Source organism: Callithrix jacchus, chromosome 5 (assembly GCF_049354715.1).
Source record: "Callithrix jacchus isolate 240 chromosome 5, calJac240_pri, whole genome shotgun sequence".
NCBI classification, from domain to species: domain Eukaryota; kingdom Metazoa; phylum Chordata; class Mammalia; order Primates; family Cebidae; genus Callithrix; species Callithrix jacchus.
Window position 1 is genome coordinate 34,439,102 of NC_133506.1, and position 24,210 is coordinate 34,463,311.

Here is a 24,210-nt window from a genome sequence, read left to right on the forward strand (position 1 = left end):
ATGCTATTGTGAGAGACAGCGCTTTCTTCTTTGTTTTTTTCCAGGCAGTATAGTATTTCATTATGTGTGTACATATTTATATATACATTTTCCTTCCTTCCTTCCTTCCCTCCCTCCCTCCCTCCCTCCCTCCCTCCCTCCCTCCCTCCTTCCCTCCTTCCCTCCTTCCCTCCTTCCCTCCCTCCCTCCCTCCCTCTGTTGCCGAGGCTGGAGTGCAGTGGCACAATCTCGGCTCACTACAACCTCTGCCTCTCAATTTCAAGTAATTCTGTCTCAGCCTCCTGAGTAGCTGGAATTTCAGGCGCCTGCCACCACGCCCGGCTGTTTTTTTGTACTTTTAGTAGAGATGGGGTTTCTCCATATTGGCCAGGCTGGTCTTGAACTTCTGACCTAAGGTGATCCGCCTGCCTCAGCCTCCCAAAGTGTTGGGATTACAGGCGTGAGCCACTGTACCCAGCCTAGAAACAAGATTCTAAGTATGGGCTGGGGAAGTGCATCATTCATGAAGTGGGAGGTGGTGGGGAGATGGGACAGGCAGTGCAATGTGCTCTGACTTGCGCCCTGGAGTGGTAATTGCTGCTGACTCTGTTTCCAGCAGTCCCCATCATACTTTGCTTGTCTAGTTGTGCCTTGGACTTTCCAGCTGAGATGAGCCCTTTTGAGAAGGAAGCTATTTCATAGGAGTCAGGAATAGAGAAACAGCAGAAGGGGCACAAGCCGCTTATTCCCTGCCCCCTTTCCCTCTCTGACTTCCTGCCAGGATTCTAGATGTTCCCACAGGAGGGTAGGGAGCAGGTGTGGAGCTGACCTGCCCTTAGTGATAGGGTCAGTCTTGACAGTCAGAGTCCCCCATATTTCAGCTGCAAAGGGCAGTGACACCTCCTTTTTTGGAGTCCTTCAAGGCTGCTGTTCATCTGGGCTACACATGGGACTTGGTATTTGGCTGACTGAAATATTTATGTGCTATAAACTTTATTTTATTTTTATTTTTCTGAGAGAGGGTCTCACTCTATTACCCTGTCTGGAGTGCAGTGGTGTGAACTTGGCTCACTGTAGCCTTGACCTTCTGGCTTTAAGCAATCCTCCTGAGTAGCTGGACCACAGGCACCTACCACTACGCTTAATTTTTAAATTTTTTGTAGAGATGGGGTTTTGCCATGTTGCTCAGGCTTTATAAACTTTAAAAGTTAAGTTATAGAAAAAATAAAATCTTAGTCTTCAGTGTGATGCAAGGAAAATATCAGAAAATGTCTTTCACTTCTCGTTGACACATTGTATGTTTGAAACCAAACACGCTTTTTGTTACAGGAAACTTTGGCTGTTCTCAGGAAATTCTGAGCATTGCTGCCATGATGCAGATCCAGAATATCTTTGTGGTCCCGCCGAACCAGAAGTCTCAGGCAGTAAGTCAGCTCCCTCCCCAGGCTGTCTGTACCAGTCTCTTTTGCTTTGAGCTTTCCTTGTTAAACTCTGCCCAGGAACTGCTGAAGACAGCGCTGTATAAATGTGATCAGCTCATGTTTTGAGTATTTATTGTGTGCTTGATGCTGTGCGAGGCATTTTGCAGGCATCATTCCACTTTTTCTTCATCATAAACTTGGGAAGTAGATATTATTATCATATTTGATTTATTATTTTTTTTTGAGAGGGAGTCTCACTCTGTCACTCAGGCTAGAGTGCAGTGGCATGATCTCAGCTCACTGCAACCTCTGCCTCCCAGGTTCAAGCGATTCTCCTGCTTCCCGTGTAGCTGGGATACAGGTGTGCTCCACCACACCTGGCTAATTTTTGTATTTTCAGTAGGGACGGGGTTTCACCATGTTGGCCAGGCCCATCTCAAATTCCTGACCTCAGATAATCTGCTCGCCTTGACCTCCCAAAGTGCTGATATTACAGTCTTGAGCCACCGCGCTTGGCCTATTATCATGTTTTAAAGATGGAGGCATAGAGAGATAACTCATTCACAGTTGCACAGCCAGAATTGTTGGCTTGGATTCACAGTCCAGAGCCCCAGACCTTAACCACTGAACTACCAAATTCCAGTTTTTGTCAGGGAAATTGTCATTCAGACTGTTCTACTAGAAACCTTGGTTGGGGACATTAGTGACATAAGAAGTCAGATGCCTGGAGTACAGCAGGCTGATTCTGGGCACCACACGGCATCATGGTGGTGTTGCAGGTGGGCCATTATGAGCTAGAGAGATCTAAACCTCACCTAAGGCGCGGGCATCAGCAATGAGTAATTGAGTGAACGCTGGAAAGACGGAAGGAAAAGTGTTTAGTCTGAAGAGACACATGGAAGTAAAGTGTGCTGATAGAGGTAGGTCAGAGGTAAGTTCAGAGTCACTTCCTGTTTGAAAGTCAGAATCAGCAGCCTTATGCGTGGAGGGGCTGAGTTTGTATGTGTAATGAGGAGGAGAGAGACTTTCTTACGGATGCTTAGGATCCTCCTCCTCAGTTGTGTATCTAGATTACAAAGTTTTTCTGCCTCTGTGCCCAGATGCTTATGTCCGTTTTTGTTTTGTTTTTACTTAACCTTCTTAATAGTCCTTTCTGAGGGCAGAGAAACTCACTTTAAAGCTTAGAAGACTGAGGTTCTGGCAACTCTGTCTGCAGTTGCAATATTTAACCCCTTCATCTCCACTCCCTGCTGTATTTTTCTCCTCTAGTGCTTCTTACCACCTGCTCTACTATGTATACTCTTCCTTGTTTGTTGCCTTTCCCCCACTATTATTCTCCCACCACTGTTACATCCTGGATGCTTAGAGCAGTGCCTTGTCTATAGTAGGTGCTTGGTAAACATCTGTTAATGAATGAGTAAGTGGAAGAAAGGAAGATTGATTGATTATGTGGTATTTGGTTCAAGGCTAAAATTCTGAGGTTAATAAATATGCGGTCATGTGCTACATGATGACTTTTCAGTTAATGATGGACTGTATATAAGATGGTGGTTCTGTAAGGTTACCGTACGATATTTTTACTGTATCTTTTCTGTGTTTAGATACATTTAGACACAAATACTTACCATCCTGTTACAGTTGCCTGTGGTATTCAGTATAGTAACATACTATGCAGGTTTGAGCCTAGGAGCTACAGGATGTGCCATCCATCCCAGGTGTGTAGTAGTCTATACCATGTAGGTTTGTTTAAGTACACTCTATGATGTTTGCACAGTGACAAAATTATCCGAAGACACATTTCTTGGAATGTCACTTGCGTTGCTAAGTGACGTGTGACTGAATCTGTGTACTTGCATATATATTGTATGTGCTGCTGCTTTAACCCATGGGAACAGATGGCATTGCTCGGGATCTTACAGAAGAGAAACCTAAGGATGGGCTGTGAAAGGACTGTACAATTTGTGGTAGTCCAGGAATATTGAGTGTCTGCAGTGTGTTAGACAGCTGGTCCCCTGTCTTCCTGGTGCCTACTTTCTCTTGGGGGTTGGGAGGATTCTTCTGAAAGAGATGATATTAACTAGATAGGGAGAGAGACAAGAACATTAACATTTTATCAATTTTTTTGCCAGATACTTTATATTAAATTATCTTAATCCACAGCAATCTTGATAGATAGGTTTAGTTTCCTGATTTTACAGATAAGGAAATCAAGGATGAGAAGGGTTAAGTAACCAAGCTGAGGTCTTTCAGGATATGGCAGAGTTAGAATGCTGCAAATTGGGTGTTTCTGAATCCATAACCCACACGCTATTCACCATGCAATGTTACTTCTCAGTGCAAAAGACTCACAGGAGTCTCTCTCTCTCCTTCCATCCCTCCCTCCCTCTCTTCTCCCTTCCTTCCTCCTTCCCTCCCTCTCCCTCTTTTTTCTCTCTTTCTCTCTCCTTCCTTCTATCCATTCAACTCACTCTGTTGCCATGGAGTACAGTGGTACAAACATGGCTCCTGGGCTCAATCGATCCTCCCACCTCAGCCTAGTAGCTGGGACTTAGAGGCACATACCACCATGCTCTGCTTATTTTTTTCTTTTTTAGTTTTGTAGAGATGGGGTTTACCTATGTTGCCTAGGCTGGTGTCAAACTCCTGGGCTCAAGCAGTCTTCCTGCCTCAGCCTCCCAAAATGCTGGGATTACAGACGGGAGCCACCACACCTGGGCAAGAGTCAGCTTCTGAACGTTGCTTTATTCTTTCCAGATTCGAGTGCACCGTAAATTTGCTGTGGAGGAGGGCGACCACCTCACTATGCTCAACGTATATGAAGCATTTATTAAAGTAAGCACAATTTCCTGCTCTAAATGCTGCCTCAACGCACCACCCACTGGAGGTGATCTAGGAGGGAGGATCCCAGGAGTTCAGTTCATAAAGGAATGCCCTTTATTTTCCCGTTAGATTTATTGCCAGCACTTCTAACTGGTAGGTTGGGCTTTCTGCTGAGTCTGTGGTGTGGTATTGCTGAGAAGAACACAGGAACCACTCTTTGCTTTCCCTTGCTTGGAGATACGGTACACTAGCGGCAGGCCAGCGCCCAGCCTCACGTCATCTCACATCCACCATGTAGTAGAGAGAAAGGCAACATTTGAATAGGAAGTTCTGTTATATTTTCTGCCCGGTAAATGAGGCTGGGAGCAACTTGAAGTTCTAGGTTGAATCTTCAAAGCTGTCCCAGCTGCCATGAGAAGACATTTAGTTGTGATCTGTGCATATTCACATATCCCACACATATTTAGCTATAGGTAATGTTAATTTTTATTGTTAATATTCTATCAAACTAAGAGCAAATGATACAGCTTAAAGTTCTCATGAAAAATTGTAAATAAACGAGATCTAAATGTGATGGAAATGATGAAAAAAGAAACCTTACATAAAAGAAAGGGTATAATATTTCAGATTTTTAACATTCATTTCTTAAATACTCTTTTAGAAGTGAATAAATGCTAAAATTTTGATTACCAGTGATTTGAGGAAGATTATTCAGTTGGTAAAAAGTTTTCAGAAAAAAGAAATTCACGTCTTATTGAGACTTACGTTTAAATCAGATAAAATTCATTTATACAGGCACAATGTATCATCTCTAAGCTGAAGCTTTCTTTACCAGTAGAAAGTGGTGCATTGTATTATTTTATAGTTGCCTTCTTGGAATATCTTCTATTAATTACATTTTCTTATTTAAAGCACTTTCCTTCCTAACTTACAATATAATTTCAGAGGTATATTTCCACAACAGTAATTTACTCTAAGACAGAATGATCATACTTAGGAATGCAGAAAAATTAAATACTGTTGATAGAAAAATCACACTTTGGGGACAAATAATACTAATTTTTAAATTTTTTCTACATTGGCAAGTATCATCTTGTTGGCCTGTAGTATCATAAAGTGACAAATTCAAGCATGCCAAAGAAGAAAAGTTGATTTACAAAGAACCACAGGGGGAAGTGATTCTTTCTGATAGTTCAATCACATGAAGGTGTTTAAAATTGAAAGCATCTCTGCTTGTCATTAAGTTCTCATTTGCCCTTTAGTGCAAAGAGTGGGGTTGCAGAGCAATCAGATGTGTGCAGGGTTGTTAACATCTGTTTTGAGAGGTGGGGTAGAAAGGGCCAGTTCTAATCTTTAGGTCTTATGCCATTGAGCAGCACATCTGGGAGGAGAAAAGAATGATCTTTACAATATAGCATGAGTCAAGAACATGTCTGTTTTCCTAACTCCCTCTCTCTGGGTTGTTTGGTAGCACAATAAGAACTCTCAATGGTGTCAGGAACATTTCCTGAATTACAAGGGTCTTGTCAGAGCTGCGACTGTAAGAGAACAATTGAAAAAGCTTCTTGTCAAGTTTCAAGTGCCCAAGAAGTCCAGTGAAGGTGAGAAGAAACTGCCTCAGCTTCATTCTGTTGGGTTGTCCTCCTAAAGTTCTCATGCTGGGCTGGTGCGAGGCAGCATGTGCGCTCTGTACCAACACTGGGTTTTCTATTTTGAGTTGCCTGCGTCTATGAAAAGCTGAAGGTCAGGTTGCACATTTTTTCCAGGGAGGTCCATTTTTCTTTCTGATGGGTATTCTTACTGAAGGAACTTCATAGCCCATGACAGTGCTTAAGAATCATTAACAGTCACACCAGTGTCAGTGCACATCATGTAATTGATTTTCCCATGCAGGCTTTGCAAGAAAAACTACTTTTTGTTCGATGATATTAGTAGCTATTACATAAAAATTAAATTTTATTTTCAAAGACATGTATTATTTAAGCAAGTGCTGGGTGTTTAGCCTAGGCAGCCACTAAGGGTAAGAAAAAGAAAAGTACTATGTAAGACATAGTCTGGCCTCTGGCAGTGACAGTGACTACTATTAATCAGGGACACAATAGGTTACACTGTGGCAGGTGTTCTCCAAATGTTCTCTCGCTTAGTCTCCCACTCCTTGAGGTGTCAGTAATATTCTCATTTTACAATTAGTCATAAAGTCTAGGGAGAAGTTCGATTAAATTCAGGACAACACAGCTGGTAAGGAGCAGAGTCAGATCTGTGTGGCTCAGAAGTCTGTGCTTTTAAGGAAATGGCATATGCGCCTCAGCAGTTGGGTTGAAAGCCTACTGTGTGCCAGGTATTCAGCCACATCCTCAGCACCATTAGTACTTGTTAACATTTCCTGAGTGCTTATAAGTGGCCAGGCAGCACTCTGAGTGTTCCATGTGTTTATTAATGTAATGCTCATAACGGCGCTGTGAAATATGTGCTGTTTTCCCCATCTTATAGATGAGAAAAGTGTGGCTAAGAGGTAAAATGTAACTTGCTGAAGTTACACAGTGAGGGTATGGTGGAGTCAGAGCTTGAGCCTAGGCAATTCCGTGTCAGTCTTATTTTGTCTTTATACTAAGAGCAAGTGATTAAACAACGACAAAGTCTTAGCTTTTACTTTAAGGGAACAGTGCATTAAGGGAGAGATTCATGCAGATAGACAAAATGCTACAATACAAGATTATCAGTCCTTTTAGAAGTTAAAGTAGTAGATGCTTCAGTAATCATAGAAGACGTGCTGGCAAATGTGGAAGGAATGCCAGGAGGAAGGAATCCGGAGGAGGCTGGCTTGGGAAGTCTTGCAGCTTCCTTGAGGGGCGGTGGGAGTCCAGTCAAGCTTTGGGGTCTCGTTGAATTAGAAAATGGTGGCGGCTGGGCCCCGTGGCTCACACCTCTAATCCTAGCACTTTGGGAGGTTGAGGCAGGCAGATCACAAGGTCAGGAGTTTGAGACCAGCCTGGCCAATATGATGAAATGCTGTCTGTACTAAAAATTAAAAAAAAAAAAATTAGCTGGTCATGGTGGTGGGCACCTGTAGTCCCAGCTACTCAGGAGGCTGAGGCAGGAGAATCACTTGAATCTGGGAGGTGGAGGTTACAGTGAGTCGAGATCGCACCCCTGCACTCCAGCTTGGGCAATAGAGTGAAACTCCATCTCAAAAAAAAAATAATAATAGTGGCAAAGAGCACTCTAGGGAAGGAGGATTGGAGACAAGTGCTTCGAGTGAGGAGTATATAAGATGCTCAGAGAATGTTCGATGGGTGAATATACCCTCACAAGAGAGGGAAGAGTTGAAATGGGCCACTGGGCCATGTTGGAGTCATTGATAGAAACAGGAAGCTTACAAGGAGCACCCAGTTAGAGAGCAGCTGATCAAGTACCTATTACCCCTGAGCAGGGAGATGACAGCCTTACTTCTGCAATTGGTGTTCTTCACCTGTTTTTCAGTATCAGACCCCTGCTCAGGAGAAAAGTTACATTAAATTTAAATTCTACCTACCCTGAGACATTAAATAGTAAGGAGTAAGATTTTGTAGGGTAGGGCTGAGCTTCGGAGGGCCATGAACAATTGTAGTGTCTGTCCAAGATCTTCCCTACCCCTGCCTCCAAGAACCAGTTTTCACCCCTTTGGAAAAGAGATCACCCCTGATTAGAGTACATTTTACATGGAAATTTCTTATGGACAACAGGAGAGAAGGGACAGAATCTCTCATTAGGTCATGGTTAGACATGTAGATTTGATATTTATCAGCTCAGTGCTTAAAAACAATACAGAAAATCATGGAGACTAAATTACATGCAAATTTAAAACATCTAAGTCTTAAAAAAATAGAAAGCAATGAGTCAAAGGTACTGTCAGCCATCATGACATGCATGAAGATGAAAAACTTTATTATAGAATGATTTTATTTAATATGTTTAGGATAAAACAGTTTTCAGGTTAAATTCACAAAAGAAGAAACATGCAGAAGAAGATAAATGTAATATAAAATACAGTAATACTTTTTGCCAAAACATTGCTAGCAAGAATGCAGTGAAACTGCCATATTGTTGATGGTTTTGGAAATAGTACCACCTTTAGGGAACTTACTTACCAACATGCTATATTCCATTGGATCTAAGATATCATCATGGGTAAGAAACATCATTATTTTATGAATATCACCGAGAAAAAAAAATGCTGCCAATTATAATTGTAAAATACTATCCTAATTTCAGTGAATAAAGTTAGAAAAAGAGTGAGTCTTAAAAATGATGAGATGTGATATGTCACCAGCCGTAAAAATAACATTAGCCTTTTGCATAACAATTTGGAATATATCCTGTGGACATCGTCTAATAGTGGGACCTCCTCAGTTGGTGCCGGGGCAGGCATCCAGCATCGGGAAGGGTAGGGCTGGAGCCAGTTCAGGAGAGGGCTTCCAGGTGGCTTGAAGCAGCCTGGGGTGGTGCTGGGAGTGGATCCTGTGCCTTCCAGCACAGGCTTGAGCACACGGAGCATAGGGCAGGCAGAGAAGCGTCTCATCCACCCTATTTGCTGCCTGTATAGGTGATCCGGATCCCGTCCTGAGGTGCATTGTCTCGGGCTTCTTCGCCAATGCCGCGAGGTTTCATTCTACTGGAGCTTATAGGTAACACAATACTTGGTGAAGTCATTTGTTAAAGGAACAATCTTACAAATGACCCAAACCCCACAGAAAGCTGTGCAGAGATAGTAATTAAATAATTATTTTTAATTTCTATCACACTTCCTTCCAAAACAGAGTTGAGGTTAGTGACATAGCTTTAAGCAAAATATCTTGACTTTCTGAAAATTATTCTCATATATTCAGTTCATCTATATGTTGTAACGTATGTTTTAGAAGGCTGACAATCTTGAGGCTGGTAACATTTCAGTTCTAATGATAGAATAATATGACTTGAAGAAACCATTAAAAATAATCTTTCCCAGAGAAGTTACTTTTACAGTCGGCTAGCTTATGATGTCTTTAGAGTCCTCACTGAAGTCCTCACCCACCTGGTACAGTGTGGTCACAGCTGGTGTCTTTGGAGGTAGCCAAGTGTTTCTCATGTCCCGGATGTGCCTCCTGCTACAGAACCTGATTCTTCCAGTTCCATTTTCTAGGCATAGGAAGTCACTGATGGCTGATGCCTTCCTAATGGTTTTTAGTATATTCAAATGCAGTGAAAACTAAGCATAGCTTAGCTTTCCTTTTTCCAGACGAATCATTCCAGTGCTTTGAATTGTTACTTTTAGTCTGTCTTTTCTGTCCTTTGGCTCATTTTAGTTTCATAACCTTACTGTAGCCTTTTTAAAGTGTACCTGTCATCATTTTCTTCTTTAATAGGAGAACAATCCAAAGAATTTCTCCCCAGCTCTTCTTTCCATGTATTATTTTGTCATTAACTTTTTTTTCCCTCAGAAAATATTACCTCCCTGTTATTCTTGAGATCAGCCAAGATAATTCTTGTCCCGGGCTCCTGTTAATGAGTCCAGAATTGCACTGAGCGTTTTTTAGTTTTGACAGCCAGATCTGCTCCATCTTCTATCCTGGTAGCTAGCTGTTTGAACTGCAGTATAGCACTTTACACTGATCTCTTTGTTACTCCAGGCATGTTGTCGCCTGTCAGTATCATGATTCAGTTGCCCATTGTTGGAGCTCCCCTCCCACCCTGAGTTGTCTGTATTTGAGGCAATTCGTCCATGTGGAGGTGACCCCCGCACTCTCCTGGAGAGTTAGCAATTTCGACTGGTGTTTTGAAAATTTTATCAGTGTCCTCAGCAACAATGTGGGTGGGCAACATAAGAGATTCCAGGCCGGTCCTTCCTTTGAGACAACATTTAGTGTTGATCAGCTCACCACCACCTGGCAGGCCAGCAGGACACCAGGACACTGGCTTTATTACAGCATTGTCGAGGCACTCCGTCACAGCACTTGAGGCACTTCTGACAAGAAACAGATCATTCTACTGAGTTGGAATTGAAAGAACTACCAGAGAAATTAGTAGTCCAGTATTGAGCTTTCTTTTTTCACTCTCATTGCGTCCCCCTGTAGTCGTTATCCTTAGTATTTAACTTTGCTTAGTAGATAAGCTTATAGAATAAATCACATGTATCATTTCCGTCAAGCACCTGCAGAAGATGAATATAAACATAGGCAGAGCATTTTGTTTCTAAGTGTTTTTTCTAAGTGTCCACATGTTACTTTTCTCCTCTTTGCTTTTTCACATGATTTATTCTTGATTTCTGGGGTGGCAACAGGGGAGGGATGAAGAAAGATTGCAAGAGAAGATGGAGATCATTGTTTTGCTTGTGACAAGTTCAGTCTGCATGTTTCTTTGGTAATATTAAAAGTCTGTGGGCAAGTCTTGCTGTAAGTATTTAAAGTGTGCTTCAGACAGAATTCTTTTGTGTTCAAGGACCATCCGTGATGACCACGAGCTGCACATACACCCTGCATCAGTCCTCTATGCAGAGAAGCCGCCTCGCTGGTAAGTGCAAACTGCTGCTTAGCCGGTGCCTGCTCTGAGCAAGGCCACATTCTCTTTTCTTTCCTGTTAAGTGTTTGTTGACATTGCCCCTAGAATTTCTGCCCTGGGCCCAGTGTGGCTCATGCCTGTAATTCCAGCACTTTAGCACTTTGGGCGGCCGAGGCAGGCAGATCATCTGAGGTCAGGAATTCAGGACCAACCTGGCCAACACTGTGAAACCTCCTCTCTACTAAAAATACAAAAATTAGCCGGGTATGGTGGGGCACACCTATGATCCCAGCTACTCGGGAGTCTGAGAAAGGAGAATTGCTTGAACCTGGGAGCTGGAGGTTGTGTGAGCTGAGATCACACCGCTGTACTGCAGCCTGGGAGACAGCGAGGCTCCGTGTGAAAAAAAAAACAACACAAACTTTTTCTCTGGCAGAGATCTCCTTAAGCAAACAGTGTTTTGAAAATTTACTCAGCAAACGTTCATTTTCACCCATTGACCGGATGCTCAGCCCTGCACAAGGCACAGCTATGCAGAGATGAGTTGGGATCTCAGCCCACAGTTCTTTTTTTTTCCCTGAGACAGTTTCGCTCTGTCACCCAGGCTGGAGTGCAGTGGTGCTATCTCGGCTCACTCAACCTCTGCCTCTTAGGTTCAAGCGATTCTTCTGCCTCAGCCTCCCGAGTAGCTGAGACTATAGGTGTGCACCAGCATGCCTGGCTAATTTTTGTATTTTTAGTAGAGATGGGGTTTCACTTTGTTTGGCCAGGCTGATCTCCAACTCCTGACCTCAGGTGATCACTCACTTTGGCCTCCCAAAGTGCTGGGATTATAGGCGGGAGCCACCGTGCCTGGCCCTAGCCCACAGTTTTGACATAGAGACAGACAGAGTCTACTACCTTAGGGGAAGGGCTTTACTAGTGGCCTGGATGAAGTGCTGGGCTTGGCACATCATGTACGAATGAGATTGGAACAGGCGTCATGGAGGAGACAACATTCATTCTGAACCTAGAAACAAGAGTGTCCAGGCAGAAGAGACCCGAAGGGCATTCCAGGTGGAGAAGTAGCAGGGGCAGAGCCATGGGACATGAAGGAGCCTGATGTGTTTGGGAAATGGGGAATGATTGGTATGGGTGGCTCGTGAAATGGTACTGCTCCATAACGCTGCCTGAGAAGAATGGTAAGCACGGAATCCGAGAATAGGCCTTTAGACACCTTTATAGCATTTTGGTGGTTAAGTTTATGTTCATCCAATTTAATAAAAATTCGGGGCTTATATTTTTCTTGTTTACAATTTCATTTTCTAGTAATTCATTTATATTATATTTTACCAATAAAAAATATGATTAAAAGTACTGATAAACCATGGATTGGATTTTTTTTTTTTTGAGCTAGAGTCTCACTCTGTAGCCCAGACTGGAGTATGATCTTGGCTTACTTCGACCTCTGCCTCCAGGGTTCAAGTGATTCTCCTGCCTCAGTTTCCCAAATAATTGGGATTATAGGTGTGTGCCACCACGCCCGGCTAGTTTTTTTATTTTTTAGTAGAGATGGGGTTTCGCCATGTTGGCAAGGCTGGTCTCAAACTCCTGACCTTAGGTGATCCTCCTGCTTTGGCCTCCCAAAGTGCTGGGATTACAGGTGTGAGCCACTGTGTCTGGCCCAGATAGGAAATTTTAGACAACAACAACTTGCCCTTCTCCAGTTGGAAGATGGGAAAGCCTTGGGAAAAAGGGTGGGGCTTGTGTGAAGAGAGGGAGAGAAGATAGCAGTAGATTTGAAGGCAAAAAGGTCTGTGGTGAAACACTTTGTACCCTAGACCTGTGGCTTTCAAAGTGGGGCCTGCAGCCCAGCGTCAGTATCACCTGAAAACTTGTACGAAATGCAGATTCTCAGGCTATGTCCAGCCCCACTCAATCAGAAACTGGACTAGGGCCCAGGACTCCACTTTAACAAGCTCTCCAGATGTTTCTGTTGGGCAGTAAAGTTTGAGTTCTGTTTCCCTAGACCAAGGAATCAGATGTATCCTGGAACCAGTGCAGACCTAGAAGTTTCCTAGGTAGAGAGCACCTTGGTTAGTTCTGGGTTTAGAAATGTTACCCAATGACCATACAAATGTGGCCAGGGTATGCATACTCATGAGTGCAGGATAATTTGAAGAGTGCCCATGCCTCTAATCTTAGCACTTTGGGAGGAGGCTGAGGCCAGAGGATTGCTTGAGGTCAGGAGTTCAAGACCAGCCTGGGCACCATAGTGAGACCTCAACTCAAAAAAAAAAATAACAATAATAATAATAACCAGGCCTTGTGGCACATCCCTGTAATCTTAGCTATTCAGGAGACTGAGACAGGAGGATGCCTTAAGCCCAGGAGTTGAGGCTTCAGTCAGCCATGATTGCACCACTGCACTCCAGCCTGGGTGACAGAGTGAGACCCTGTCTTTAAAAAAATTATTTTTTAAATCAAGACAGATGCAAAACCTCAGTTTTAGATTCTTTTTTTGCTGACTTTTGGGTGGTTAAATTTGGGAGTTGCTTAAAAGAGAAAGGCTTTTCTTATTTTTGCTTCATTCCTAAGGAGCTCTGAAGGGCAAAGAAAGGTTGGGGAAATAGAGCCAGCCTGAAGCAGCTCCGTACCACTCAGGTGGCAAAGAAAGTGCTCGCCCTTCACAGCCACGTTGCAGGGGCGCCTCCTGTTTCCTTTCATCAGCTGAGACTGATTTACTGGTTTTTGAGGGGTGGGCAACCACAGTGTGGCTGGTGTGTTTATAGTTACTTGGGAAGCCCTGAATCAGCATTTTGGATGTCTCAGAAACTAAGATCTAATATGCGCACCTCAAACCTGCAGACTTGTTATTATGATCTTGGCTCTTTGGTTGTCTATTAACTGAGCCTCAGAAACATTTTTTTTTCCTTAAATAAAGGTATAATTTATTCACAGTGCAAGATTAATTTTGACAAATGTATATACCCATGTCACCTGCAGCCAAATAAGTTATAAAATATTTTTATCATTTTAGAAAATTCTTTTGTCTGTTTCTAGTCAGTTCCCAGCCCCTTTCAGAATCTGGCAAACCTTTGCTTCTATTTCTATATTTTCTAATAAAATCATTCGAGTCAGTTCAGAGTTCTGTAAATGCAGATGAAGGATCCAGAAAGGTCTTTTCAGGATAACTGAGATGTCCTAGAAGTCAGTTAGGACTTAGAGTCTCATCTGAGAAATGGGCACGCCATTACCCAGCACATAGGTCATGAGACTTTGGTGAGCAACATAAATGCATGTGTTTAGCACAGTGTCTGGCACATAGAGTAGAACCTGCTAAAAGTCAAAGGAAACTGTGTCTAACTGTGATTCCTGACTATCATCATAAGAAGGGGAAATTAGCTCATGTTTCTTTCTCATTTCAGGGTTATCTATAATGAAGTTATACAGACCTCCAAGTATTACATGAGAGATGTGACTGCCGTTGAATCGGCCTGGCTGTTGGAGCTGGCTCCACACTTTTATCAGCAAGGAACGGTAGGAATGGACAGAGGCCACGCCCTGGCCACCTGTTTGCAGCCTCTTCATGTTTTTAAATGTACTTTTTTCCTCCAATTTAATGCCCTTAGTGTGTTCCCCCTAGTGGTGCATAGGGTGGAAAGGCGATTACCATATCCCCAAAACATTCTGGGAAAGCACTCTGGTGTTTAATTCATAGTGAAGCGCAATTAAAAATGAATCCCCCTAACCTCATAAGAAAAAGAAAAAAGGGGTTTTCAGCACTTCTCTCTCCTTTTGCTCTTCCAAACTATTTCTAATGAAATCACATCACACTTTGGATCCATGTTCACAGGAGTGGCACAGATAATCTCTGATGAGTGTTGCCTCACAAAGACCATAAACGAGTGTGCAGGCTTATGCCCCAGGTGCTTGAAACCCATTGGCGGCCGATGCTGGGCACTATTCCTGTTGCTACCCTTTGGACAAGCCCATGTGCAAGACGAGCAGGGAGTAAGCATTTTAGGACAGATCTATTGTTTTATTTGCTCCTTTATTTTTGCAAAAAATGTTTTTATTCCTTGCAAAAATTTAAAAGGCTATACATTCTTCTAACGCGATTTTTTGTTTTTTTAAAGACAGAGTCTTGCTCTGTCACCCAGGCTGGAGTGCAGTGGCACGATCCTGGCTCACTGCAACCTTTACCTCCTGGGCTGAAGTGATCCCAGGTACACACCACCACGTCCAGCTAATTTTTTTTTTTTGTAGAGACAGGTTTTTACCATGTTGCCCAGGCTGGTCATGAACACCTGAGCTCAAGCAATCTGTCTACCTTAGCTTCCCAAAGTGCTTGGACTACAGGTCTGAGGCACTGTGCCCAGCCTATAACACGATTTTTAACTGGGAGATGGTTATATTTGGAAGACTGCAAGGTAAATAACAGTTTACAAACTTCTGGTTCAATTCAGCCTGTGGACCTATTCTGTTTGTTCCACACTGATTTTGATTAAAGTGTTTGTGCAGTTATTTAAGGTGATTATTAACATGGTCGGATTTCACTCCACTACCTCGGTGTTTGTTTCCTACTCGTCCACTGTAGTTTTTGTTCCCCTTTTCCTCATTTTTACTGCTGCTGTTGAATTAATGAAATATTTTTAAAGTGTCTTATTTTACCTCTTGTAATGGCTTTTTATACCTGTTGGTTTATTTTTGAGTGATTTCTCTAAGGTTATAATAGCATTCTTAACTCATAATAGTCTATCTTGAATTAGTAATATTATGCTACTTAGCTTATAAGAAAACTACAACAGTATATTTCATTTTTTCCATCTCATTCTTTGAGCTCTTGATGTCATGTGTTTTATTTGTTTGCTTTTTGAGACGGAGTCTTGCTCTGTTGCCCAGGCTGGAGTACAGTGGCACAGTCAGGGCTCCCTGCAGCCTCTGCCTCCTGGGCCCAAGCAGTCCACCTGCCTCAGCCTCTTGAGTAGCTGGGACCACAGGTGCATGCCACCACTCCCGCTCTTTTGTTATTTTTTGTAGAGATGGGGTTTTGCCATGTTGGCCAGGCTGGTCTGAAACTCCTGGGCTCAAGTGATCCACCTGCCTTGGCCTCCCAAAGTGCTAGGATTGTTGTCATATATTTTATTTCTACATGTGTTTAAACTCCATGATACATTGCTATGGTTTTTGTTTTAAACATTGTCTTTTTAAGATATTAAGAAACAAGAATAAAGGTGTTTTATGTTACCCACGTATCTATCATTCTTCATACCTTTGTGTAGATCCAAGTTTCTGTCTTCTCTTGAGCCTGAAGAACACCCTTTGATCTATCTTTTACTGCATGTCTACTAATGAAATATTCTCTCAGCATTCATTTATTTGAAAATATTTTTATTTCATCTTCATTTTGGAAAGCACTTTTGCTGTATAGAGTTCCAGAGTGAAATCTTTTGTTTGCTTTTTCTTTTTAACACTTTAAATAAAGAGTTCATTCCATTGTGATCTGGTTTGAATCATTAAGAGAAAAGCCAGGAGTCCTTTTCCTGGCTGTTCCTCTGTATGTGTTAATAATGTGTCTTTTTTCTTTGTCTTTGAGTTTCATCAGTTTGACCTCTGGTTTCCTTTTCTTTGTGTTTACCCACTTGGAGTTCACTGGTTTATTGGATCATTGGGCTGATTTTTAAAAATCATATTTGGGAAGTTTTGGATTGCTACTCTTTTTTTATTTTTATTTTTTGAGACGGAGTTTCGCTCTTGTTACCCAGGCTGGAGTGCAATGGCGCAATCTTGCCTCACTGCAGCCTCTGCCTCCTGGGTTCAGGCAATTCTCCTGCCTCAGCCTCCTGAGTAGCTGGGATTACAGGCACGCGCCACCATGCCCAGCTAATTTTTTATATTTTTAGTAGAGATGGGGTTTCACCATGTTGACCAGGATAGTCTCGATCTCTTGACCTAGTGATCCACCCGCCTCGGCCTCCCAAAGTGCTGGGATTACAGGGGTGAGCCACTGTGCCCAGCCTCAGATTGTTACTCTTTAAAATATTTTTTCTGCTCTACTATTTTCTCTCTGCTCTCTTCCTGGAATGCCACTCACATATGTGTTAAAGCACTTGCTATTGTCCCACATGTGGGACAGAGGCTCAGATTTTTTTTTCCCCTGTGCCTCAGTTTGGATACTTTTTCTTGACCTGTCTTCAGTGGCCAATCTCCCGTTAAGCCCACCAGAGAAATTTCATTTCAGATATTTTTCCATTCTAGCATTTTCATTTCTTCTTTAGTTTATTTCCTTACTTAGAGTCTTCATGTGTTCACTTACTATGTCTATCCTTTTCTTTAGATCTTTGAAGATATTTGTAATAGCCGTTTTAAAGGGCTTACCTATAGAATTCAACATCTCTGTCATTTCTGGTCTGTGTTGTCTTCTGGCTATTTTTCCTCCTTGTTATGGGTCACATTTTCCTGCTTCTATTGTCTAGTAATTTTTTGTTGTAAATTACTAGACAATTACAAAATCTCTAGATGCTATGTTGTGGACAGTCTGAAATTTTTTTTTTTTTTTTCTTATAGAATGTTGAGTTTTTTCCTGGTAGTCAGTTTATTTACTGGCACATCAGTTTGATTTTGCTCAGCATTGATTTTAGGCTTTAATAGGGCAGGTCTAGAGTAGCCGTATGCCTAAGACTGATGTCTCAGCTCAATGGCCAGGATACTCAGCGGAGTCTTTGCACTCTGAACTCCGGTGCCTCTAGCATTGTGCAGACCTCCAGAACCTCCATCTCAGCTTAGAACTCTGCAGTAACTGTTTTCTCCTAGAATTCTCTGCTTTATCAAATCTTGGCCTGTACATATGTAGCTTAGACGTAAGATGTAAGTGTAGCCAAAGACGTAAGGGTAGCCCTCTGTAGATTTCTGGAGCTCCTCCTTTTTGATGCCCTGTCCTGCAAGTTCCAGCTGTCTCATTGTCCCTATAGTCTCATCTCTGATTCCTCTGTTTAGCCATATTATTGTTCTCTGTTTAGGATTTTCCTCCCTGTGCTAAGGCTTAGAGACCCAGGCGGAGACTCAAGACGAATTTGGAGCTTACCTTGTTTTCCTTTTGCTTTCTGTCTTTTGAGACAGGGTCTCATTCTGTTACACAGGCTAGAATGCATTGGCGTTATCATGGCTCACTGTAGCCTCGACCTCCTGGGCTCAAGTAATCCTCAGGCCTCAGCCTCCTGAGTAGGTAGAACTACAGGCGAGTGCCACAATGCCCAGCTAATTTTCTTTTCTTTTCTTTACTTTTTTTGACAGAGCCTCAGTGCAGTGGCATGATCTTGGCTCACTGCAACCTATACTTCCCGGATTCAAGTGATTCCCCTGCCCCAGCCTCCCATGTAGTTGGGATTACAGGCATGTGCCACCATGCCTGACTCTTTTTTTTTTTTTTTCTGTATTTTTAGTAGAGTCAGTTTTACCATGTTGACCAGGCTGGTTTCAAACTACTGGCATCAAATGATCCACTCACCTCAGCCTCCCAAAGTGCCAAAATTACAGGCATGAGCCAGCAGGCCTGGCCTGAGCTAATTAAAAAAATTTTTTTGGAGATGGGTTTCACTGTGTTATCCAGGCTGGTCTCAAATACCTGGGTTCAAGTGGTCCTCCTACCTTGGTTTCCCAAGTTGCTGGGATTACAGGTGTGAGCCACCAAGCCCACTAGTTCCCTTTTTATTTTTATTTATTTACTTTTGAGACAGAGTCTTGCTCTGTCACCCTGGCTAGAGTGCAGTGGCACGATCTCCACTCACTGCAACCTCCAATCCCCGGGCCAATTCAAGCAATTGTCCCGCCTCAGCCTCCCTAGTAGCTGGGATTACAGGGGTGTGCCACCATGCCCGGCTAATTTTTGTATTTTTAGTAGAGACGGGGTTTCGCCATGTTGGCCAGGCTGATCTCGAACTCCTGACCTCAGGTGATCTGCCCGTCTTGGTATCCCAAATTGCTGGGATTACAGGTGTGAGCCACTATACCCAGCTCCTTTTTAAAAGAGGATTGCAGCCCTGTGCTGTTTGTGGCCTGAAAATACTTGCGTTACATATTTTGCCCAAGTTTACAGCAGAAGGGAAAGTCTGAAACCTTTTTCTCCATTAGGGCCAGAATTGGATTACATAGCGTTTTCAAAATGATACTTGAATTGATTGCCACATTTAAAAATTGGGAGATTTCATATTAAACATGAATTTCTGGTTTGTCTTGAAAGACATGTTTAGTCTGGTAGCACTAGGCCTGAGTTCCTACGTGGTGGCATCACAGGGGCTTAGGGAGGGCTGTCTGCTGTCAGTGACATTGCCAGGTGCCATAGTCCCACGTCACTTGCTTACTTGTCTGCTCAACTCTTGGAGACATTTGAATTTGTGACCCTGTAAATGGAAGAATCGCCTCATCTCTCCTGCCCCACCAAAGTCAAAGAAAATTGCCCTTTCAAAATTTTATAATATTTAATTTTTATCTAATCAAACAAAAACCATTTCACACCTTTATGGTTCTTCACACATCCCAATTCAGATATTTCAGTGAGAAAGATCAGCCTGCAAGGACTGATAAAAATGCAGAGTGTGTTGTCTTTGCTGAATTAGGTTGATAAGAATAAACCTGTGGTGAAAGAAAGTCTTTTCCTTCCAAACCTCTCAAGTGGAAAGCAGCAGACTTTTGGGAGTCCAGGAGAAGGGATCAGAAAGGTAAACAGAGGTTGAAAGAGGAATGGTGCAGTGGCCAAAGTGCTCGTTAAAGTAGGAAGATGCAAACACCCAGAGAAGGACAAGCCTGAAATTGTCTTGGATTCATTTAGACTCTTGGAAACAGAATTAGCCTAGAAGCTGAGTCATTTTCCCTTCTCAGCTCAAAATTCCAGTTTCTTTAGGTCAAACCCACAAAGTTAAAGAGCAGATAGATTCAGGAGTTTGAAGAAAAAGACAAGCCCAAATTTCTGCATTTGTCTCTTTCTAAATTGCTTTTTTTTCCCCCATCCCTTCCACCGTCATCAGAGTAGTTTTAGAGAGGCTGGGATCTTTAGAAATCACCTAGTGCAGCCAGGCGCAGTGGCTCATGCCTGTAATCCCAGCACTTTGGGAGACCGAGATGGGCAGATCACCTGATGCCAAGAGTTCGAAACCAGCCTGCCCAACGTGGTGAAACCCCGTCTCTACTGAAAATACAAAAATTATCCAGGCGTGGTGATATGTGCCTTTAATCCTAGCCACTCGGGAGGCTGAGGCTGGAGAATCACTTGAACCCAGTAGTTAGAGGCTGCAGTGAGCCGAGATTACGCCATTGCACTCCAGCCTGGGCAACACAGCGAGATTCCGTCTTAAAAAAAAAAGAAATCACCTTGTGCAACAACCTCATTGTACAGCGATGGTCCTAAAACCACAGAAAAACTTGTGTCGTTTCTTAACTGTATAGTCTAAGGGCACTTCCATTAACTTGTCCAAAGCAGATTAATTTCTCAAAGAACCTCCAGATGTGCAGGGCCTGCCCATGTATGGTAGATGTTCCTTTGTTAAATGCAGTGCAGTGCCTCGCAGCCATCCACAGCCCACAGATCATTCGCGGCTCTGTTCCTGGTACCTTTGGAGACTTTCCATCACCACTGTTTTTTGGAATGTTGCTCTCACTCTGTGTAGAGGCCTGAAATGGTTCAGAGTCAGCTCTGTTTATATTCAACATTCTTCCCAGAAACAAGCACCAAAAATGGCCCCACAGGCACAATGGCGTCATCTCCCATCCCCAAGCTAAGGCTGTGGATATCTAACATTAGCTGTATGGGTCATACCAGGTGACATGCAGAGAGGAGAGAATTCAGAGAAATTCAGCAAGATCTAGAGCTAAACGGGGAAGAACAGGGTGACCTATTCATGGATTTGTCTTATGTCTTTTTAATTATTTTTCCTTATTCTCAGAGATATCTTCATTATTAGGGAAAACCCTTTTAACTTGGCCTTTCCAAGAGCCTGTAGTGGTCCTCAGGTGTAAGCAGAGAGAAAATCTGAGTTCTTGTAGCTCATTTAGACCTGGGTCCCATTCACTCTGTTGTCTCTCATGTCATACTGGACGGTGCGTTGTGTCTTTGTTCACGTCCTCCGGGGCCTGCAGTTCTTTCTGGGGGCGATGCAGCTTGATGTTGTGAGGCTGTATGGATGTGCTAAGAAATGGGTACACTGGCCCCGGAGCAGAGGAGTCGGCTGGGCATTCTCGTGTGGGGCGCTTACTGTGTGTTAGGTGGCACGGTTCGGGATCTCTCGGTTATTGGTGATTAGTAATGAGCTGTCGGGTGTATCCCAGTTGATGAGTGGAGGGAGGTCTTTTATTAAAAGCTTATATGCACACATTGCCTCAAAGGCCTATTTAAGGATTTCTGCCACTTTTGGCTTTACTTTGCAATGTAAAAAATAGTTTCATCTTCCAATCCTGTCATCTGATGCCTGTGATTGTAATGTTGTACTTCATGTTATTCATAATGGTAGAAAGTGACATTTCTGGAAAAACAAATGTGTCACTAGGAGGTGTGCTTTCTGTCTGTCTTCCCAGCAAGCTTGTACCCTCCATGTGGCAGGGGCTGTGTCTTTATCTCCATCCTTGAGCATGGGTACCTGGCGTGTGGGTTCCTGGTATGTTGAGATGCTTGGTAAATGAACTTTTTTCCTAAAGAGAGAATACCTTTTCTTGACTGTTGTCAGGAACTTCCTGGAGATTTGAGGTCACTTTCAGCCTGAGAGGTCACTTTCAGGTGTCTGGCTGCAGTGCTGTCCTGTAGGCTGAGGCAGAGAGGGAGAGCCGTGTCTCAAAAAGAAAACCTTTCCTTGACAGCTTCTGCAGAGTGCTGTATAATCAGGTTCAGTCCCGGTGGCTTGGGCCTCGGGTTGCTGGCGGCTGACTTAAGGTCTGCTTCTTCATGGGCCACTTGGGCTTTTTTCTTCCACGCTATTTCATGAGCTGCACAGCATTTACCGGGAAGGTGTGGACCAGATGGAAGATTTGATGTGGTCATTCGTATGGGGATCATGTAGCAGTCTGGTTTGTCTAATCAACCCCGGCTATAGTGTCTTCTCTTCTCTTGCAGCACTTGTCCCTGAAAGCCAAAAGGGCCAAGGTCCAGGACCAGTGAGAGGATCCCAGAGCTGCGGCTGGAGGGACTGCTGGTGTCCTCTCCCCCATGCTGCTGCCCCTGGCCCCAGGCGGGGTGAGCTGGCACCAACTCCTGTGGAATGTTCGACTGCTCTGAAGGGGCTGTGGCCTGTTCATTAGCCTTTCCTGCTACCCACAGCATTTGCATCCTTGCTGGGATCCCGGAGGACTCTGTGCATGGGCAGGCATCCTTCTGTGCTGCAGCGGGCAGAGTGGGAGTAGGCTCACCCAGCACTCTCACTAACCCAGCATGCCACTTCCAACAGGCACGCAGTCCTGGCCAACTCTGTGGGGAACAAGGAGGAAAGATAGCCACTGAAGGCCGAAGCACCATGTAGGGTAGACAGAGGGTTTGCTGGGCTGCTTTGCTTTCCCTGCTAGGGCCATGGCTCTGGTAACCAATGAGGTATGTTGCCAGGTGTGAACAAGCATGTATCTACGAAAGAACAAAACACTGGCGATCTCTGCCGAAACCACCAAGGGGCATGTCTGACGGGCACAGGGGCTCCCAAACCCAGTGGCTTCTGTCTGTCCTCAGCCCTTGCCCCTGTTTATCTGCAGCCAGGAGCCTTGCAAGGGATTGGTGATTGACAAAGAGGACCCGTGTGCTGTTTTGTTTGGCTGAGGATTACAAGTGGGCTTAGCGTCCTCTCAGAGTGCAGTGCCAGGTTCCGGTGCCACACTAGCTGAGCGCTCAGGAAAGTTCATCAGCTCAGATCCCACAGGGCCTCCTCTTTAGCAGGAATTCACAACAGTTTAGATGCTCTAAACTTCGTAGCTCAGGAACATAACTGGTATATTGGTTTCTTTGTTTGCTTGGTTATTACTGCGACAGCACGCGGGGGCAGTTCTTCCAGCAGGCACTGGTTTTGTTGCCCCAGGCTGCTTTGCTGTGACGATGATTGCATTTCACCAAGGCCAGATGCAGATTTTTTCCCTCTTACTGTTCCAATAACCTTTATTTTAAAAACACATAGCTTGAAAATTTATTTTTGTACTGATATTAATTTGGATGTGCCACTTTTGGCACCAAATGTGTATGTCATTTTTATTTCCATTTTATAAACATGTAAATAATAGTATTAACTTGTTAATAATAGTAAACCTTTATACCTAAAGTAAATGTATTCCCTCCCATACCTGGTTCTCATGGTCTGTATGTTAACATGTTCTAGTGAATTGTTCGGAGTGAGGGCCTGACATTAACTAAGAAGCCGAATGCTGTGGCATACATTTAGGGAAGCCCCTAAAGCAAGATGATGTGACTGAGTGCCCCTAGGACCTGATTAAACTGTAGAGGAAGTCCCAAAGAGGTGCTAATTCTTGCTAGTTTCCAGATGGGATCTTCCTGTAGAGAGGTCAGAAACAGTTTTTCAAGTTTGGCTTTAGGACTGGGGCTGATCCTGATAAGCTTATGTGGTGGTGGAAGGGGGAAAGCTACAGGGTTCACACCCTCAGGTTAGAGACCAGAGTCCACCAGGAGGCCAGACAGTCTGGAGGGAGCACCCAGAGGCAAGTCCGTCTCTGCAGGCTGCCTCTACCCCTGGGCGCCTATCCTGAGCCCATGACTCCCATCTCTCCCTCCACCTCTCAGGGCAGCCCTCCTCAGGGGATGCTTTCCAGTGTTGTGCTCTGTGTTATGTCACAGTCTGTGATGGGTGGGACAGGTCCTTGCTGTCCAAAGCAACTGCAAAATCCTGGGCCAATGGGAAGGTCCCTTTACAGTAGGGGTGGTTAAGGCTGGGACCGTACAACTCAATAGGGAGTGGAGTGCAGCCTGGGTGAGAGAGACGAGAGCTTTTGACTTTGTCTCTTACAGGTCTGTGTCCCTGTTCCCACTGTCAGCCCACAGATGTGACAGCAGGGCCTAGTACTTCACAGACTTTGTCCCCCAGTTGTTCCACAGAATTAGTCCCCTTGGGCTCCACACAGGTCTTCGGATACTGCTAGTGAAATTCCCCACAGCACTGCTGTGTCTTCCTTTTGGGGCAAGTGAGAGGAGAAAGAGAAGTTGGTGAAGCTGGTGCTGGAAAGCATGGACACCATGTGCCCTGTAGGCCCAGAGGTGGGAGCTTTCTGTATTGGTGGCTTGCAGAGACCCTGCCAGTTCTCTGCCACAGCTGGTTTCCCTGGGGGTTGGACATTGTCACAGGGAGCCCCTGGCTCAGCCAATACACCACTCAGTCTGGCCAGCAAATGTTGAGCCCTCAGGCTATGTGCATGGCACAGGGATGTGGTAGAGACACTTAACAACAACCAGATGAGTGGACCAGGATGGGGCTGGGTGTGTGAGAAGGACAGAGTGGCAGGGGATGGCAGAGGTCCAGTAGGG

General features: G+C 43.9%; 1 protein-coding gene across 3 annotated transcripts in view; it reads left to right on the forward strand.

The window, feature by feature from the left end:
• DHX35 (DEAH-box helicase 35) overlaps positions 1-23,017 on the forward strand; it is an 80,332-nt gene extending 57,315 nt beyond the window's left edge. For all 3 annotated transcript variants that reach the window (XM_078371684.1, XM_035298619.3, XM_078371687.1), the window contains 7 exons: positions 1,309-1,403; positions 4,155-4,232; positions 5,692-5,821; positions 8,803-8,884; positions 10,674-10,745; positions 14,141-14,252; positions 21,814-23,017. In XM_078371684.1, the coding sequence (XP_078227810.1) occupies positions 1,309-1,403; positions 4,155-4,232; positions 5,692-5,821; positions 8,803-8,884; positions 10,674-10,745; positions 14,141-14,252; positions 21,814-21,858 (614 nt within the window). In that variant the 3' untranslated portion in view covers positions 21,859-23,017. The remainder of the gene's footprint in view (positions 1-1,308; positions 1,404-4,154; positions 4,233-5,691; positions 5,822-8,802; positions 8,885-10,673; positions 10,746-14,140; positions 14,253-21,813) is intronic.
• The last annotated feature ends 1,193 nt before the right edge of the window (positions 23,018-24,210 follow it).